Source organism: Bactrocera latifrons, unplaced genomic scaffold (assembly GCF_001853355.1).
Source record: "Bactrocera latifrons isolate USDA-ARS-PBARC rearing strain unplaced genomic scaffold, ASM185335v1 scaffold_291, whole genome shotgun sequence".
In the NCBI taxonomy this organism is placed as follows: Eukaryota; Metazoa; Arthropoda; class Insecta; order Diptera; family Tephritidae; genus Bactrocera; species Bactrocera latifrons.
In genome coordinates, this window is record NW_017536530.1 from 37195 (window position 1) to 54442 (window position 17248).

The 17248-nt window shown below is 32.8% G+C and overlaps 1 protein-coding gene across 1 annotated transcript; it reads left to right on the forward strand.

Annotated features, from left to right (window-relative positions):
- Positions 1 to 4546: 4546 nt before the first annotated feature.
- On the forward strand, positions 4547 to 5028 carry LOC108970237. The gene is made up of 2 exons (XM_018935509.1): positions 4547 to 4592; positions 4685 to 5028. Exons 1-2 carry the CDS (start codon positions 4547 to 4549, stop codon positions 5026 to 5028), a joined length of 390 nt encoding a protein of 129 aa, XP_018791054.1.
- The last annotated feature ends 12220 nt before the right edge of the window (positions 5029 to 17248 follow it).

Below are 17248 nucleotides of genomic sequence, written 5' to 3' on the forward strand. Positions count from 1 at the left end.
CAGTCTCGGATTTTCAAATAATCGAAATATTTTGACTAGTGGTACACTTTGTAACTTTTTTACAAACATTTTAACCATTTCATATACCCGCCATTTTGGAAAAAATTTGCAAGCCTAAGTCAGATTATGGTTACTTATGAAATTGAAAATACCATTTACATTATATAGAACGTGTGTACATCGTTTTCGAGGTTCTTTTTGAAAGCGGCTACGCGATCAAATGTATCCGAATTTTTTTAATGAATCGCTGACTTGTATACAAACATATACATATAATATAATATATATAAACTATACACATATACTTCATACACTGACCGACATATTCAACATAAGGTTTGTTATGACAGTTGGTATAGTATCGACGCGATTTTACCTATTTTTACCAATACCACTATTAACACTAGAACTACCAAGACCGTCATTTTGACGGTTTTCAAATTACATGCTTCACACGCCACATAATGAAAAAAATGTACCCTGGGTTTCATAAAGTACCCCACACACAATCCCCAATCATATAGAGAAAAGTTGGTCGGATCTTCGAAAATTCTGATATTAGTTATAAAGAGGCTAGGCCAAGTTTTCGCCCGATTTTGTCTATTTTAGGCACATAGATACACTTTTGTGAGTGAAACATGCTCTCTCACTTTATGGGGGCTCAGAGAAGTATTGACCCATTTCAACCCATTTTTGATACTCAGAGATACTATTATCGGGAAAGTGTTCTCTCTGAATTTCAATAACACATTGGCGAAATTTTCAGTCAAAAGTCAATTATAGATACAGGGGTCCACGTATTCGGTACCTAGAGGCTTGAATAGTTTTGGTTAGATTTGACAATTTTCGATCGAAAAGTGGCATATTCTAAATTCATTATTCGTGCAAACTTTTTCCTGCTATATAATTGCTTCTTGAGTTGTGTACTGGAAAGTAAAAGAATCAACTGGAATTTAAAACAAGAAAAACGGCTGCACCGAAGCTAATACATATACTCTTCGCAGGTGCATTTCCTTTAGTAACTATGTATTCAGTTTGTATGGAAGCTATATGCTATAGTAATCTGATCTGAACAATTTTTTTCGAAGATTATATTATTACATTAAGCATTAATTCATTCAAATTTCGTGAAGAAACCACGTCAAATATGACAATTTTTCATAAAAGCCCTTGATTACGATCGTTCGGTTTGTATGGCAGCTATAAGCTATAGTGAGCCGATCTGAAAAATTTCTTCGGACATCACATTACTATGGACTATAACTCATATCAAATTTCTTGAAGATATATGGTCAAATGAGGAAGTTTCCCATGCAAGCATTTGATTCCGATTATTCAGTTTGTATGGCAACTATATGCTATAGTGTGCCGATCTGAACAATTTCTTCGTATATTTCATTATTATCTTAGAAAATTAGCTGTGCCAATTTTTGTGAAGATACATGGTCAAATGTGAAAGTGTTGCATGCAAGAACTTGATTCCGATCGTTCAGTTTGTATAGCAGCTATATGTTATAGTGGTCCGATATCGGCAGTACCGACAAATGAGCAGCTTCTTGAAGAGAAAATGACGTCAGCAAAATTTCAAAACGATTTCTTAAAAACCGAGGGACTATACAGACAGACAGATAGCAGGACACGGCTAAATCGACTCAGCTCAACATACTGATCATTTATATATACACTTTATAGGGTCTTCGACGCTTCCTTCTGGATGTTACAAACTTCGTGGCAAACTTAATGTACCCTGTTCAGGGTATAATTATGCTCTATGCTCTATATTTCATCCATTTTAACCGCTTTCAGGGTCTCGATTCTTTCCAGATTAAATTCCCAAATCTGAGCTCTTGTTTAGGGTTCTATACAGGCCTAACCCCTTGAGAAAGGAATCGAAAGGTAAAATAATATAATTTTAATCAAAATTTCTGCTTGAGATTCATGAAAATACGAAACTATACATATTTACGTACATACAATAACAACTACGAATATACTACATAAATTGTGTGAAATTATAGTTTAAATTCACTTTTAAAATTGCAATTTCGCTGCCAGTCATTTTATTATTTTTGTTGATTTTGCTTGGTTTCTATTGTCATTCCCACTGATGAATTGAGCGGTTGTAGGCGCTGTATTAGTTGGTGGAAAGGGTGAGGGTCATCGAGTAATGTATCACATAAATTTCGTGCACATCAATCACTGTCATTCGAGATTATTCCCACTGATGAGGATGCAGATGTGGCCGATGAGCGCGAAGCGATAATCAACACCCATGCATACATACTTTACAAGTGTATAGGCAGGATGAAGGCAAATTTAGAAAATTTTACCAATTCTCAAATAGTTGAGAAGTAAAACTGTGACGAGGCATTAATATTTAAATGATCACAGCCAAGGGCTTATTTACTTAGGGTCGAGATGCTTTACTTTAATCAATAAAGGGGAGAAATTGAAGTCAGTCTTGGATTAAAATAGGACATTGACAACGGCGTTGGGTAATTACAATTAAGGAAATTAAAATACAAAACACAGAAGCGTAGAAGCTTTGATGGAGTTTCCAAGTTTATAAGAATTATTTTTTTGTTACAATGCTCATAATAAAAGTTCACTTCGGCAGCTGCGAATCTTTCCTACTTTCTATTTTACTAGTTTTGAATATTCTGTATTGTTGCTGTTATTGTTTTGGTAACGGTATTTTTCAAATAGTCAGGTTGACAGTACGTGTTAGTTTAGAGATCTGGATCCGTTTCAGTTACGTAGACTGGATTGTTGTGGGAATGGATGAAAATCTGATATGCCATAGTCGTACTTTTGATAAATCTATAAGTATACAATAAGATATTAGCTCTATAATAGAATTGGAGCGCTGTCCTCACCACTATACAAAAATTATTTCCAGATGGTGGTTGTCTCTCGGTAAGTATTGGCAAAGCGTCTCTTTATCATTAATAATATCTTAAAAAAACATTCACTCTGCGGATTTTACTTAGAGACTTGTATAATCCTCAGTAGAAACTTGCCTAAATATCTAGCAAACATAACAACAGCCAAGATGGTGAAGTTTATCTAAATGACAATGGACTCAAGACCCGGTTTCCCAATATAAATAAGTATTTTCAAGCTAAGCCATTCTAGCAGTACTAAATAACATATTACTTGTGTCAGAATATATTTCGACCACCCTCATTTTTTGTAAAGTTAGATGTTCATAATACCACCTACAATTTTTCTGGAAGGTTATTTATCACATTATCAATTGGAGAAAGAAAGAAAACCACATAAAAGCAACGAGAACTAGGTCAAGTTGTATGATTCTACCTTACGTTGTTAAACAATATGCAGAATTATATTGTTGTTAAAAATAAAAGGTTGTTTCAGTTTGGCTTTTGGGTAATATAATATCAAAATCCGCTGAAGCATTTTAAATTTGAAAAATTTCAAATAGAAAATTCGACAATATTCGTGAATTAAATAAGTTCTGTTTGAAATTCAGAATTCGATCGAAAAATTCTTACAGCTGCTGTGCTCTGAAATGAAAGTGAAAATTTTTATTAGCTCTGCTCTACTACTGCTCCCAATTTTTTGCTACCCCTACGCCAGAGCACAACCTGTACTTTGTACGATTTCAATTTAAGATCTCGACGTAAAATGCGCCAAGTCGTTATATACGTCAGTCCGAGTTGCTGCGAACGGCGCCGAGTCGACTCTCCACGGTCCACTCTCAGCTACGGCTACTATTTTTTCATCACAGCGTGCTGGGCATGGCCTATTCGTTCGAATACTATCCAATAATGAGTGCTTCGTCGCAAGATGAGGGATGGTGTTGCGAATAGTACGCTCAGCAGGCCGATACTTTACAGAACGTGAATTTTCGTAATGAAATTGATGGATTTGTAGACGTTGTTCAGGCGGCTTTTCATAACGAAATGCCAAACATGCAGAACAAAAATAAGAGGATAGCTTGGTGCGACTCATGCGTGATCTGTCAAAAAGGGCTAATGAAAAAAAGTACCCTTTCTTAGATCACCCGTTAACTTTAGCTTTCGACGTACGTTTTGTCAAAAAAATTTTTTTCTCAACCAAACTTCCAGTTTTTAGGCATTCTAAGTTAATAGTTACTAAAATCTAAAAAGTAATAAAAAAAAAAATCATGATGCTCAAATTTTTTGGCAACGATTTTGATTTATGTTGAGATTATAGCTAGAAGTCGCCGATCTGTTAATTTTTAGCTTCGGGTTCTAATTTTGGCAACACATAATTTGTACACAAAAAATCGATTATATTTTTTATAGAATCGTTCTGAAACACCCTATGTAATAGCTCAACAAAAAGTGGTAAATACTCTTGAAAGTAAAAATGTGCCAAATTGGCAGAAAAGCGCTTGGAAATTTATAAAAACCCAATTGCAGTGTAGCAATGGCCATTGCTGTGGCAGAAACAGTAGCAACAACTACAGTAAAAAGATTAACAAACCGAAAAGTGAAACTGAAGTGATATTTTAACAAAAAACAAGAACAAAATATTGCAAAAAAAAAAAAAAATCAATATGAGCCAAAGAACTTTCGCACGTTTACTAGTGTTATTTTTGCTAAGTGAGTACAAAAACGCTTGAGTATTTCAGCGTTATGAATAATTACGTAAGTAATGCTTTTAATAACGTGTGACACCTCTACTTTTTGATCAGTGCACTTGCAACTATTACACGCGGCACCGTCACACTCCAGCAACGACATCGATTACAATGACAGTAGCAGCGCAAGCGGCAACGGCGGTGCCGGAAATTCGTTGGGCAATCTCTTCCGAGGTAACAACAATTCGCAAATGGATTACAACATGATGTTTACACATGTGAAGGATTTCTTCATGTATTTGCCGGTGATGATGACGACGCTCAGGGAATCCATGTCCGGTTTCCCGAAGTTCGCGGAAGGCATACGCATACTGACATCGAAAAACGGCCGCTTAGAAGGTGCAGACTGTAATTGTGAGAAGAACAGCAATGAAATTGATAGCCGACAATTTGGTTGATTGTTCCAGGTCCGGATAGTGGTGAAAGCACATGATGAGGAGTTTAATTTGACGAAAGCTCTTATGGCGCATAAAATCTCGCTGACACTGTTGTATTGAATACTTCACATTTTTTATGCAGTTTTATCATACTTATTTTCGTTATTTGCTTTTGTGGCGTCTTTCTTTTGTAAGCACTTGTAATTAATATAGTTAAACGTGTAAATAGTAAAATCTGTGAACTTTTTCATAACCGCAGAATACTGTGTTTTTATGACCTTTCATTGTATTTATCAAAAGTATTCAATCAGTTCGCATTTCATGGTCACAAAAGCTTACAGAAATGAATCGCAGATAAAGTAGCGATGACGCCACGCTGATAAGTGGTACACGACTCCTCGTTAAACGTGCTCGTGTTGACTCCTTCTTTTGTGCAATGGCTCTCGTAGGTTTCACGGTTGTCACTGAAATTATAGTCCACACCCACGTTCAGTCATAATGTGTGAGCCTTTTCCAATAGCATCTTGTCATATGGCGGCGAAATGTATTGACCACAACGCCTTTTAGACGTGTTGAAATGCTCGTATATGCTACAGTGTTTTGATTCATAAATTCAATTGCGATGGATCTAAATATTTGGTAAGCTGTAAAAAGGTTGGCTAGCTGTGAAAAGGTCCGCAGAATACTTACGAACTTTTACATATGTATGCGATTAAAGTGGAAATTTAATATTAAAGGAATCCGTTCTCACTTAGAACGCTGGTCCTTTGTGATGTCAAGAACTCTTAGTCAGGTACCGACGAAGCGCTTTAACGTCTGATCTTTTGACATATTGAAACTAATCTACATAAATGTTGAAAATTAGGTTCTCCCAGAAGCCTGTGTTTTAAAAATTTAGTGAAATTTTCTGAGAAAAAAAACCAGACATATCTTTGCTGATAAAGACACTTAATTCAGGTGGTCTACTTTCGTATTGCATATTCATATATGTACATATATTATCATATATATTCTGCGTATCTCTACTCATTAGTTTTTCCTTTTCATCTCACTGTTCCCAAAATCCGCTTGAGTCATTGCCAATAACTTGATTCTGATCTACGCTGGCGTTCAAGCGTTAACCACGCGAGCACCTTCGGCTAGTTACGTATAACCGCTTGTCGCGCTTCACATAGCCTGGAGGCGAAAGCTGCCAATAATTTTAATTGATTTTCCTGCCTTTTCACTGTTGTCGCTGCACCTTCGCAAACACTACAGTCGCCAATATCCGAAGAGGACGACCGACGACTGTGGCAACACGATAAGTAGGCAGCTACATGGCATGGCGGAGGACATAGTAAGTACGTCGGCTACGTGGCCATAAGTAGCGTCACGAATAAGCGCGCTTATTGAAACTGTGGGCTGTTGACTGCATCAGAGGATGGTTGCTGGCAACGTAAGTGCGTCTAGGCGCATTGACACAGACGATTGTTGTTGTTATTGCGTTGTTGGTTGTGCTCGAATAACTACTTCAGTAGTTGACTGCCAGCAATGCTAGTTGGTGTTTAGTAGTGTTATTGTTGCTATATCGTCGGTTATGTGCTGCATGTTGCCCATTATTCAACATGAAGATGCAGTGAGTTCATCATGTACTTGCGCGACTGATTGCCACGATTCGTTGCTCGTGTACACGGAGGACGGAACAAATGCTTGTGCGATTGTTGTTGCTGCAATGCAATGCTCTTGACTGTTGTGTGCTGTTAACTATGCTCTTGGTTGCGGTGTCATTGCAGTTGCACTACTGCTACATCGGTGTTGTTTTTGTTGTTGTTAACGCTGTTCTTGCATTTTATGCGCTTGCTTGTCGTTGCAGCTGCTGCTTACGTTGTTTGTTTTGTTGTTGTTGTTGCTGTTACTGCTGATTGCAAGCTTGTAGGTTTCTGCTGATGCCAGCAAAGCGATTGCAGACCCGCAGTTGTGTCGTGCTTGCGCAGCTTGGCATTGCGGCCAACAAATGATGTGACCAACATGAAAATGTCGCGTTTTTTGGCGCTTCTGTTATTATGGCGGTTGTATGGTTATTGTTGTTGTTGCCTTTTAGTGTTTGCTGAGTCTGTTTGTTTCTGTGCGCTTTTTTCGGTTGTGTTGGCGCTGTTTGACGGTGTTGCTTCTTCATCTTAAATTTGTATGTTGGAGTCATTGGCAACACGCTCTGCTTGCTGTTGCTGCTTTAGTTTGCGAAGCTCTTTCATAACTTTCACATACATGTATTATTCGTTACTATGATTCCTGATAGATGCACGTTGTTGTTGTGTGCAGCTATCAGCTCAATACTCTGACTTCATAAGTGCTGCCGTCGTGTATCGACACTTCACTCTGCAGCAATACGAGTACCTACACTCCACTTCAAAAGTCAGAATCCATGTCTGCTTGAATTTTTTCTGTCTGTCCAGAAGATTTGCTCTTTAGTAAAATGAGGTACTTGGCTATATTAAATGTTGGTCTATATAGTATTGGGCCATGATAGTTTACATACTTGCGAGTGGGCATATTTTAAAGTAGTTTAAGGGATTATATCCACTTGGAAACCAGAAATAACGCATTTTTTGAGTTTTTTTTTAAATATATTAATTTATTTAATAAACAAATAAAAAATGGGCATGCACTGAATTGTATTCTAGTAATTGGCGATTAAATTCGAGAATTTCGAACTCCCTTGTTCGTTAACAGTTCTCTATCAAAAATCTTCTCAAAAATGGTGTCCGATGACCAAGAGTATTCTGCTTAAAATTATTTGAAATGTTAAAACAAAATGCATTTAATATTATTATTGATAAATACAGACAGGTAATTATAACGGGTTTTAGAAGCAGAGATACTTTTTCGCCGCTAGCCGCTTTTGACACACAGGAGTCGTGTCAAGCTGTCATGCTATTTTTGTTCAGTATTGTTTGGCATTTCATCATGAAAAGAGTTACGCATGAACATTGTTTAGAAATTGTTCGACTTTATCACGAAATTCACGTTCTGTGGGGAATGCGTTTCGTGCGCCTCGCTAAACTCCCATCTTGAGACCCAGCATTTATTATTGGATAAAACTCGACCAAACAAACCATGCCCAGCACGCTGTGACGAAAATGTAGCAGCCGTAGCTGAGAGTGAACACGTAGATTCGCCGGCACCGTTCTCAGCAAAGCGTACAAAATACAGCTTGGGATCGAATTGCAGCCGGTCGACCTTCCCAAGCGCCATCGTTTCGCTCTACAGGCTCTTGAAAATTTCCAAGAAGATCCGATGTTTGGCTCAATGGGTATGGGAACAAGCAGAAATTCAAGAGCTGCCATTATATAAAGAAAAAGCATGGTCTGCTATGGTTTGGAATCATCGGTCCTGAGCGACCCGTTATGCCGTCGTGATAACCCACTGTTTGATGCCTAAAATTGAAGTTCGTGATCTCGGCGATATTTGGTTTCAACAAGCTTTATTGAGAAAACACTTAAGCAGATAATTTTACGTCTTGGGACGGTTGATTGGCCACCAAGTTTGAGCGATATGAACTTTTTCTTGTTGTGATATGCAATTTTTTAAACAAGTCATATAAAAAGTAAAAAAATTTTTATACATTACTAACATACACTATAAAGAAAGAAATTCAGAAATTTTTGGAAAAAATATTTTATACTCGGCCATTGCGACGTCATTTCTGATGAGTCCTTGGAAAAAAATTCGCCCGCGTTGGCAGGTTAACTACTTAAAGCAACACTTGAAGTGAAAAAAATAAGGGCAACTTTATAAAGCGGCTCGAAAATACCTTACCTGTGACCTATAATTTATTGTACCTTTTTGAGATGGGTCTCTTGTATATAAGGAAAATAGGTTAATGAAAATAGATCAAAAAGAGTTTTCGAATCTGCCCATCATATAAGCACTGTTTCAATTATTCAAAAGCTAAACATTACACAAAAAAAACACGTTTGGACCAATTTACTGTATATATGTTTGGTGGGATCGGAATGCAGGGAATCATCTACTATGAGTAATTACCCTTCGACCAAAGCTTTGGTAACGGGACTGTACTGTCATTAAGACCGTCTGGGATAACAAGTATGCTATCTGAAAGGTGCAGATCCACTAGAAGAGAATTGGTGTTCCAGCAGGACAGCGCGAGGCCACACACATCTATAGTGACGCATTGTATGGATTGTAGTGAAGACACTGGAGGCCTTGACTGTCAATAATCCAAGATTTTAGGTGTAACACTAGACAGACTGCTCTCCTTATGTGGAGTTAATTGCCAAAGTACACAGCCGCAACAAAATCTTCAAGTGGCCAGCCAGCAGCTTATGGGGAAAAAACAAAAAAATGTGGTTGGCAACATAAAGGGCAATCAGCAGGCCGGCCCTAAACTACATCGCACTTATATGGTACCCTGGAAGTAGTGAAAAGCATGCGAAGAAGCTTCAGACATATCAGAACGCTGCATTTCGTGCTATAACGGAATGCCTCTTGTTGTCGCCGGTCGAATATTTACTTAGTGAGTCTCGTATGACCTCCATGCCAACTTTCCTGCACCTTAACACCCAAGCGCGGTTTAAAGCAAGAGTAACATAGTGACTCGGTGGAAAACTTACATCCAACTAATAGTGCGTATTCTTTCTGTTTCTGGTTTCTGTCTGTGGCGAATTATTTTACTGGTAAAAAATTCGTTTCAAAACAAGTCGATTTTCACAATCGACAATACCTGCGTTTCGCCAATGGGCAAATAGAAACAAGTTATCGGGAAAAATTGTGTCTATTTAACCTTAACCGGTTAATTCGAAGTATAAAATAATAAAACTATACATAAATATATTGTTTTTTAAGTTTTATTTTGCATTAAAGTTGTAATTACTCCTTATTTGCATGTCATTTGAGTTGTTTTGGGCTTGTTGTTGTTTCACATGTTCAACTATTTTCAATTTTTGTATTTACCATTATCACTACACATTAAAAATAATATTGTATAATATTATTTGCTCACATAATTGGAATTTAATATGAATCTATGCTTGTATGTGTGTGTGTATGTACTTTTATGTGTTCGTTTTTGTGCGCTCCGCGGCTGAAGCGACCGCGTGTAGCAACTCGAAAGCGACACACAGCTGTGCGCAAGGGCTAAAACCACAAATGTTTGGATGTTATGTTGAAACGCAATTTTGTTTTAAAACTATGCTTATTTAAAAAAAAATTTTTGATGTGTTGCCTAGTTTTCGGCGCTTCCAAGCTGCTTCACACAATCAAATCAAACGCGCTGCAGCTTTTATTTACTATTTTAAATGGGTTTTTGTTATTGTAATTTCGATTGACATTTACAATGGTTGTGTTTTGTTTTTGCTAGCAAATATTTTTTTGTTTTTATTTAATGTTGTTTTTTTGTTTTATATTTAATTTTTATTTCAATTCTTGCTTATTATTTTTTTATATTTTTAATTTTTATTTTTGCTTATTATTTTTTTTTATTTTTAGTTTTCATTTTAATTTTTGCTTCATATTTTTTATTTTTTTTTTACTCGTAGTTTTTATTTTTGATTTCAAGTTTGCTTGTTGTTGTTTTATTTCAATGTTTGCGTTTACGTTAATGTTGTTTATTATTATTATTGTATAATAACAATATTTTTGTATAATATTATAAATAAACTACAGTATTTAAATTTGTTGCTTGTGTGTTTGTTTCATTCCCTTTTCACGACATTATACGCTGGCTCTCTTGATTTTACCTTTCATAATAAGTAAATATATAAATTATATAATGTTTCAACGTGAAATATTAATTTTTTATTTTTTTTCACTTTTATTTATTTTGTTCATATAGTTTTTTATCAATTAAAATTCTCAAAATACAATTCACAACTACTTTATCCTTATATAATAACACACACCTGTATATACCTGCTGTTTTTCGTTTGCCCTTTCAATCATTAACCCTTTTTGTGGTTAATGCTAATTTTTCATTGCAAACTCTTTATACTCACTTTCTTCATTGCATTTTCAAAAACTTCACTTTTTCTTATTACATGCTATTAAACGAATTTATTTTATTTAATATACTTTTGTCTCACATTGATTTTTTAGGTTTTACTCATACTATATATTATATATATACTTATATAAATATTTCATTAATTTTTTGCTTAAAAACAAATAAAAAGTTGCTAAATCGTATACATGTTTTAATTGAATATAAATGCTTAAAATCTGCGAAACCAGATGCTTTAAATTACTCTTCTTTTACTTTGTTTTGTCATTCGCTTCGCTAAAATATTTGCTTTTCTTTACAGTGATTACTTTTTGCTGCAAGTAAGCATATTTCAATACATTAATTGTTAGGGGCTTCTCTCGCAAATATATGTTATTGCTTTTTCTCTCTATCTCTCTCTTTGCTTTCAATTATAAATTTCTAGCAATTTGCTTGTCAAATTGTTTGTCAATCACATGTCAAAGATAATGACATATTCCCTTTTTAGCGAGCAATCGGTTATGCAATAACTAAGAATTTACAGTTGCTTCCGTCTTGTGTGCCTACTCCGCTGCCCACTTATATAAACTTTCTAACCAGCTTGTATACATTTCAATACATTTTCTCTTAAGTTAATCGGTTTTTTAAAATAGCATAAATACTTTAAAATTACTTATAAATATATTACGTATCTTTACTTTTTTTGCGTAAGTGTAGTATTGCAATATTTTCATACACCATTTACCTACCTTATAATCTTACATTTTGCTTAGCTTCTAACTTTTGTATTTTTTGTTTGCTATATATTTGGTTTGTTACGTTTTACATAAACAGCGTCTTTTCAATTACGTATATTTGTTGCGATTTATCAAAGCTTATGCATTTAAGTATATAAATTAATTGTAAGTATGTACAGTTGTAACTTAAGTAAGCTTATCATCAGATGTAGATATTGAACGATTGGCTTTTTATACAGCAAGTTTTAGGCTTACCCTCAAGGGAGGAAAAAAAATAATTGTTAGGCAAAATATTCTCTTCGATTATTTCAATATGGAATATAGTAGAGAAGTAAATGAAGTGAAGTACTCCAGAAAAAGTAGTATGAAACTTTAAAATTAATATCGTAAAAGCCTCAGAAAAACTACATAGTTACAAATTTTAAAATAAATATAGTGAATGAAATTCAGTTTGCAGCTATATAAGTTTTTTTGAAAATTTATATTATTTAATAGTAATAAATGAAAGCTCCAGTGAAATGTGGTTCAAAGTATTTGGTAGTAAGCTTTCATGTTTTAATGTTAATACCTGACTCCTGAGACAGACATGTAGTAACAATACCATATATGGTACAAATACCACATGTGTGGCACCAAATACTAGCAAAATACCATATGAGTAATGAACTATTATGTTTCATTGTGGTATTTGTATAAATACAGCTAAAAAAAGGTTACAAACTTTGCTAAAAGCTTTTACACAAAAGCTCTTCGAAATAATCTCTCAAAATTACTTAAAAAATTAATTAATGAAATGAAAAACAAATCATTTTTCACAAATTTTCTGCCTAAAAAGCAGGAAATGCCTCATTTTATGTGAGGATTTTAGCGAAACTTTAACCAAATCGCTTTTGTGCGATGAAAATAGATGAACTTTAGAGTATTTTATATAATTGAACTTATATTCTTCATAACACACAACAACATATTTATTGTTTAAAATTTTTGTGAAATATCGAATGCAAATAGCGAAATTGCTTTGTATCATGCTAGTATTTGAGTTTACTACATTGCCATGTGTGTCACCAACGTAGTAAACAGAATACCATGATACCTTTACTATGGTATTGTTACTACATGTCTCGGGTATAACATATATATAGGAAAAGAAAGCTGCAATGAAAAAAATGGTTCGAAATTTTTAGATTACAATTCTGCACATTTAATAATCCAAAGTATAAAGAAATCTGAATAAAATGAAAGCTTTTGTGAACTGGAAACTTTAGTAATAGCTTACGCGGGTAAGGAAAAAGAAGTGTTTTTCGAAGCTTCTTGGTTACAATATTGAACATGCTTTAATGAATATATAACTGAAAGCTTACCTTGTCCGAACAACTGGTTAAAGTAAAAACTTTCGTGTAGATAATGCCACTAAAAGCTTTCATTAACGAATAGATAACTGAGAGCTTACCTTGTCCAAGAAAAACTGGTTAAAGTAAAAACTTTAACTTTGCAAATAATGCCACTAAATGCTTTCATTAATGAATAGATAACTGAGAGCTTACTTTGATAAAGAAAAACTGATTTAAGTGAAAGCTTTCGTGCAAGAAAATCATTAAAAGCTTTAATGAGGTATTATATTTACATAAATGTATAAGGATTTTTTAAAAATCCATTGCTTTCATCTGTTTAAAAAGCGCGAAGGGAGGCTTAAGGTGTATTCAGAAACTGAAACACACTAAATATTTCGAAATTAATTCTGACATACCAGAATAAAAGAATAAAAAAACACGCTTTGGAAAAGCTTTCACGTAAAATTATCGAGCAGTTTTAATAAATTTTGTAAGTAATTTTTCTTGTTGAATTCGAAAAGCAAATTTACTGCATTGCCACAAATGCGTGCTACCATGTTTTCATTATTTCGGCTCTTTGAAAAATTTCGTAAAGAGGATTGCCTTTAGAAAAATTATGCAAATTTAACTTCTAGAGGTTTCGACTTTGGTACGTGAAATTGTTAAATTTTTCAAAATATAACAATATATTTTTAAATGTTTTGCCACCTCTAAGCATTTATCTATTTTTTGCTGTACATTCTTAGATTACAATTCTGCACATTTTATCATAACAGATTTTTAAAATGCCTAAGGTACCCTAATCAGTGATTTACAAATAAATGCATTTTCTTCTTAATGCACAATAATAAACAATTAAAGTTTACGCTACATTATTTTCACTACTACTGCTACACACTTATCGGAGTAATATAAATACAAATGTATGATTTAATATTATTCCTTTTTTAATTTTTGATTGCAAGAGGAGGGTTATAACTGCTTTGTTTAAGAGAGTTTAAGTACATAAGTCTATGCACAGTGAAGAGTATCTAGTAGGTCTAATTAATATTTATACTCGTTTATATAGCAAAACTATTTTCATTGCATCGCATTTCAACTTCTACAATATTTTACTGTTTTTCATTGGTATATTTTTACATATTTTACTGTTTATTTACTTTTATCATATAAAAATTGGCTAATCAAATATTTGTCCTTCTATTTATTTTACATTAAGCTTACCAAAGAAGTGGAGAGCTGCAGTTCTGAGGATACGTATGAATTATTTTCTTTTGTGTGACAAAATAAAATATTGATATCAAATAAAATTTAAGGGATTTATACCGATCGTTTATAAATAAATATCTTTAAGGGTAAGATTTTAGAAATGTATTAAAAATAAATACAATTTTTAAATTACTTAAGCAGCAAGCAATTAAGCAGCTAAATTTTATGAAATTTTCGATATTTATTTTCAAGACTAAAATTGATTTTTATATTTTATAAAATTCCTATACACCAAATAATCACATTTTTAATAAAATAGAAGTGACAAAAATGTAAGCACATAAATTTTCTTAATTTTATTAAAAAAAAGTAAGTGTATTGAGCATAATTTAAACCTGAAAAAAACTAACCAAACTGACAAGGCTTATTTTGTAAAATAAATAAAAATTCAATTGCAGAATGTAAAATAATTTTTGAGATTCTTAATTCCTGTCAAATAAATAAACTGAAAACAAAATATATGAAATATAATAAAAATCAAATATTTTTGTTTACATATATTTCTTAAATTACCGCACACATTGGTAGTAGTTGTAGGTGCATTAGAAACGTTTTGTAATATTATGATAGTTTTAGCATTTTGGAAGGTGGCAACATTTTCCACTAAGGCGTGGAACTTTATTTCTCGCGTTCAAAATTACATCAAAATTAAAAAAATCTATCTCTGAATGTAAGCAAATGCAGCCCCTTTCAAAACCCAAGCATACGCTTTCAAACTTTAATGCTGCGCAGCCGACGTCGCCGCAAGAAAATTTCGTGAAATCATTCACCTACCCAACTGCCAGGTGATCATAAATACGAGGTAGCAGCAAAACATTTGTTAAGGTTGCGCAGCCATTACTAGTGTGTGAGACGCCACACACCAGGTGAAGAAAATCGCTGACAGAAAAATATGTAGCATACTTTTAGGGGGACACTCATTTACGATTCTGTTCGCCTGGTTGGGGCGTATGTGTGAACATGTCAATAGTGAATTTTAAATTTTCAGAAATTTTTATGCAAAAGTGGGTGTTGCGCTGGCTGTGAGGTGAAAATGCGCAAGGGAGAAAAATGTATGCGAGTATGATAAATGTATGTCGTGCGTTTATATGCAAATGTAAAATAGCTCATAATATAATTACTTTGTGTAAAGAAAAAATATCATGTTATAAAAGATATTCTCTATGTACGGAAAACAAACAAAAATAAATTCTGAATACGAACAGAAATTGGTAAAAAGAATAAATAAAAACAACTGAAATTTGGATTTTGTAAATAATTTCTTCTTTGCATTTTATTTAGCATTTTTAAATAAAAACAATAATTAATCGTTAAAGTATAATCATTATAAGATAAGGTATAAAATAAAATACACAATCTTAACTTTTCGTCTGTTTAAGTTAAATTAAAATATAATAAAGCAATAGAAAAGTAGTTCGCTCAATGAAAAGACGGCGGCTGATAAGAATAGCCGCAAAACTTTAAATGTGAGTTTTGAAAAAATGGCTGATGTTGAGTGTTTTGGTCTCAAAAAAATATTTCAGATTTTTTTAATCCTAAAATAACCAAGTCTGCTCACATTTTTAGAATTTTTCAATAGATTTCTTTTAATACATACATACATATTATATATTTTCGTTCTTGCATAAATATTAATAGYATTTAAATAAATTTGATTGCTTTGCAAATTACAATACATTTACTTTGCTTACGCTTACACAACTACTTGTTGGCATAATGTTTTTCATTAACACACAAATTATAAAAAATAATAATTGTTTTAACTTATAGTAAATAATGCGTGACTACATGCAACTATGTACAATTTCTTTGCAGCAAGAAATGCCAATGATACGAAAATCAAACAAAAATACTTAATATTATTCACTTTTTATAAATGTAAACAAATAAACTTATTAAAAATAAGTAGGAAATTCTTGTATGCGCTCAATTAATAAATAATTTATAATATAATTATTTCTTTGTTGTTCTTACACTTACAATGCGTTAAACAAATGCAAAATACGTTTATGGTTGTGGAAAATTTACGAAACGATTTTTAGGCAATCAAGTGAGAAATGTGCAGCAAATTAAGCGAATTTTTTTTTACTTTTGGAAGAAAAATTTTTGTGGCACAAATATTCAATTTTAAAATTTTTGATAATTGCATGGTAAAAAATATTATTATCTTCTTTTATTTTCTCAAAAAATTTTGAACTTGTTTGAAAAAAGTGGAATTTTGGGTATTACTGTATATTTTTTTCAAAAATGGAAAACACATTTTTCTCAAAATTATTGAACTTAATTTTTTTTAATATTAAATACAATTCTTTTTCTGCTAAATTTTTAAAAATTTTCAAATATGCTCCAATCTGATAATATATAGAACAAAAATAGTGTTTGTTTTGCAAAATAATTTTTTTTCTCCACAACATTGAACTTAATTTCTTGAATAATTTTTTTATATGGTTTAGAATTACTTAAAAACAATTAGTTTTTGAAAATTTTCATGTTATATTTACTTTGTGGAAATAATTTAAATTATTTTGTTATGGAAACAACTATGGTTGAAGATATCTTTAATTTTAAATTTTAGCTTAATGCAAACTTTTCTCAAAAATGTTGAGAAGTAACTTTTAATATTATAAACAACAATTATAATTATATTGCATAAAGCAATTTAAATTGTTTTTTTTTTTTTTGGTTTTGAGAGAACACTTCGAGCGAAATGCTAATACATTAAGTTTATCTGGGCAAACATCAATACCACAAAAAATTTGCAGGAAAAATTTCGAATAATCCTTTTTTGTAAATTTCTTTCGCAAAATATATATATAAAAAAAAAAAACAATATGCTTGTTAAGTTGTTCAAATATTACAAGAATTGCTGTGTAGTAAAAGTAAATTTTATAATATTCCAAAAAAATTTTGAACAAAAAATTGCGCTTGAA